The sequence below is a fragment of the Fulmarus glacialis genome, unplaced genomic scaffold (genome assembly GCF_000690835.1).
Source record: "Fulmarus glacialis isolate BGI_N327 unplaced genomic scaffold, ASM69083v1 scaffold17794, whole genome shotgun sequence".
NCBI classification, from domain to species: Eukaryota; Metazoa; Chordata; class Aves; order Procellariiformes; family Procellariidae; genus Fulmarus; species Fulmarus glacialis.
This window is the reverse complement of record NW_009206266.1, coordinates 3445-4477: the sequence shown is the minus strand read 5'-3', so window position 1 is coordinate 4477 and position 1033 is coordinate 3445. Positions and strand designations below refer to the sequence as shown.

The 1033-nt window shown below is 63.3% G+C and overlaps 1 protein-coding gene across 1 annotated transcript in view; it reads left to right on the top strand.

The window, feature by feature from the left end:
• Positions 1-481: 481 nt before the first annotated feature.
• LOC104075251 (matrix metalloproteinase-28-like) overlaps positions 482-1033 on the top strand; it is a gene marked incomplete at its 3' end in the record, with an annotated part of 3498 nt that continues 2946 nt past the window's right edge. The window contains exon 1 of the mRNA XM_009575689.1: positions 482-485. Within this exon, the coding sequence (XP_009573984.1) occupies positions 482-485 (4 nt within the window). The remainder of the gene's footprint in view (positions 486-1033) is intronic.

Here is a 1033-nt window from a genome sequence, read left to right as displayed (position 1 = left end):
CTCTCAGGGAACTCCCTGCCTGCGATTTGTCCCGGGCTCAACGGCTGCGTGCGGTGCCCAGCCCTCCTCTTCCTGAGAGCCGGCCACATTGGCCTTGCCCAGCCCTGTCCACTGGTGCCATCCATCCTTCTCTGGTGGGAGATGCTCTGGCCAGAGCCTCCTGCCCCTGCCCGCTGGTGCCATCCATCCTTTTTTTGATGCTTTGCCTCCGTGGAGGGAAGAGCGCAATGCTGGGGCTTGCTCTTAGGGCTGCAGCCATCCGGGCAGGTATTTAGCCTCTGCACGCAGGATTTGTCCCGGGCGCTGGAAATCGCAGCCGTGTGCCGTTTGAGTTGGAGGTTGTTGTTGCACTGACGAGCAGGGGGAGCCGGATCTGCCCCCGGGAGGGTGACCAGCTGGCCCGGAGCCTCCCCTGCCGTGGGCTGTTCAGAAACCAGGAGGGAAGGAAACAGAGCTGGTGGGGCTTGTCCCCGTGGCCGGCATGGGTGAGCTGGGATGGGATGTCTGCCAGCTTTGCTGAGGGACTTGGCTCAGACCCATGACAGCGAGCCCCGGCGTGCTGCCGGCGCCGTTCCCCCTGTTTCCCCGCACATCTGGAGCAGGCGCAGTCGCTGGAGGTCTGTCGCCGCTCCCACGCCTCGGCACCGGCTCTGGCACCCGCATCTTCCCAGTGAGGCCCCATGACTTCTCTCCCGGTCCCAGACGGCCCCGGCCAGGCATAATCACGGGGCCTCGGGGTCCCCGCAGCTGCCGAGGGGTGCTGGAGGAGGAGGAGGGGGCTGTGATGCTGCGCGGTGGCTGTGGGAACCTTTGCACCCCTGCGTGGTGGGAGGAGGGTGGGGACCTCAGAGGGATCTCATGGGCTTGTGCTCTTCGTCATTGTCATCATCTGCCCTGGTGGCATCAGGGCTGTGCCGCCCCTGAAAGGACAGGGCTTTTAAGGAAGCTGTGGGCAGTAAGATCCTTGGTGATGTGTAAAATGATGCTTTTAAAATGAATGGTGAACAGAGGTTTGTCCCTGCTGGGGTATTCC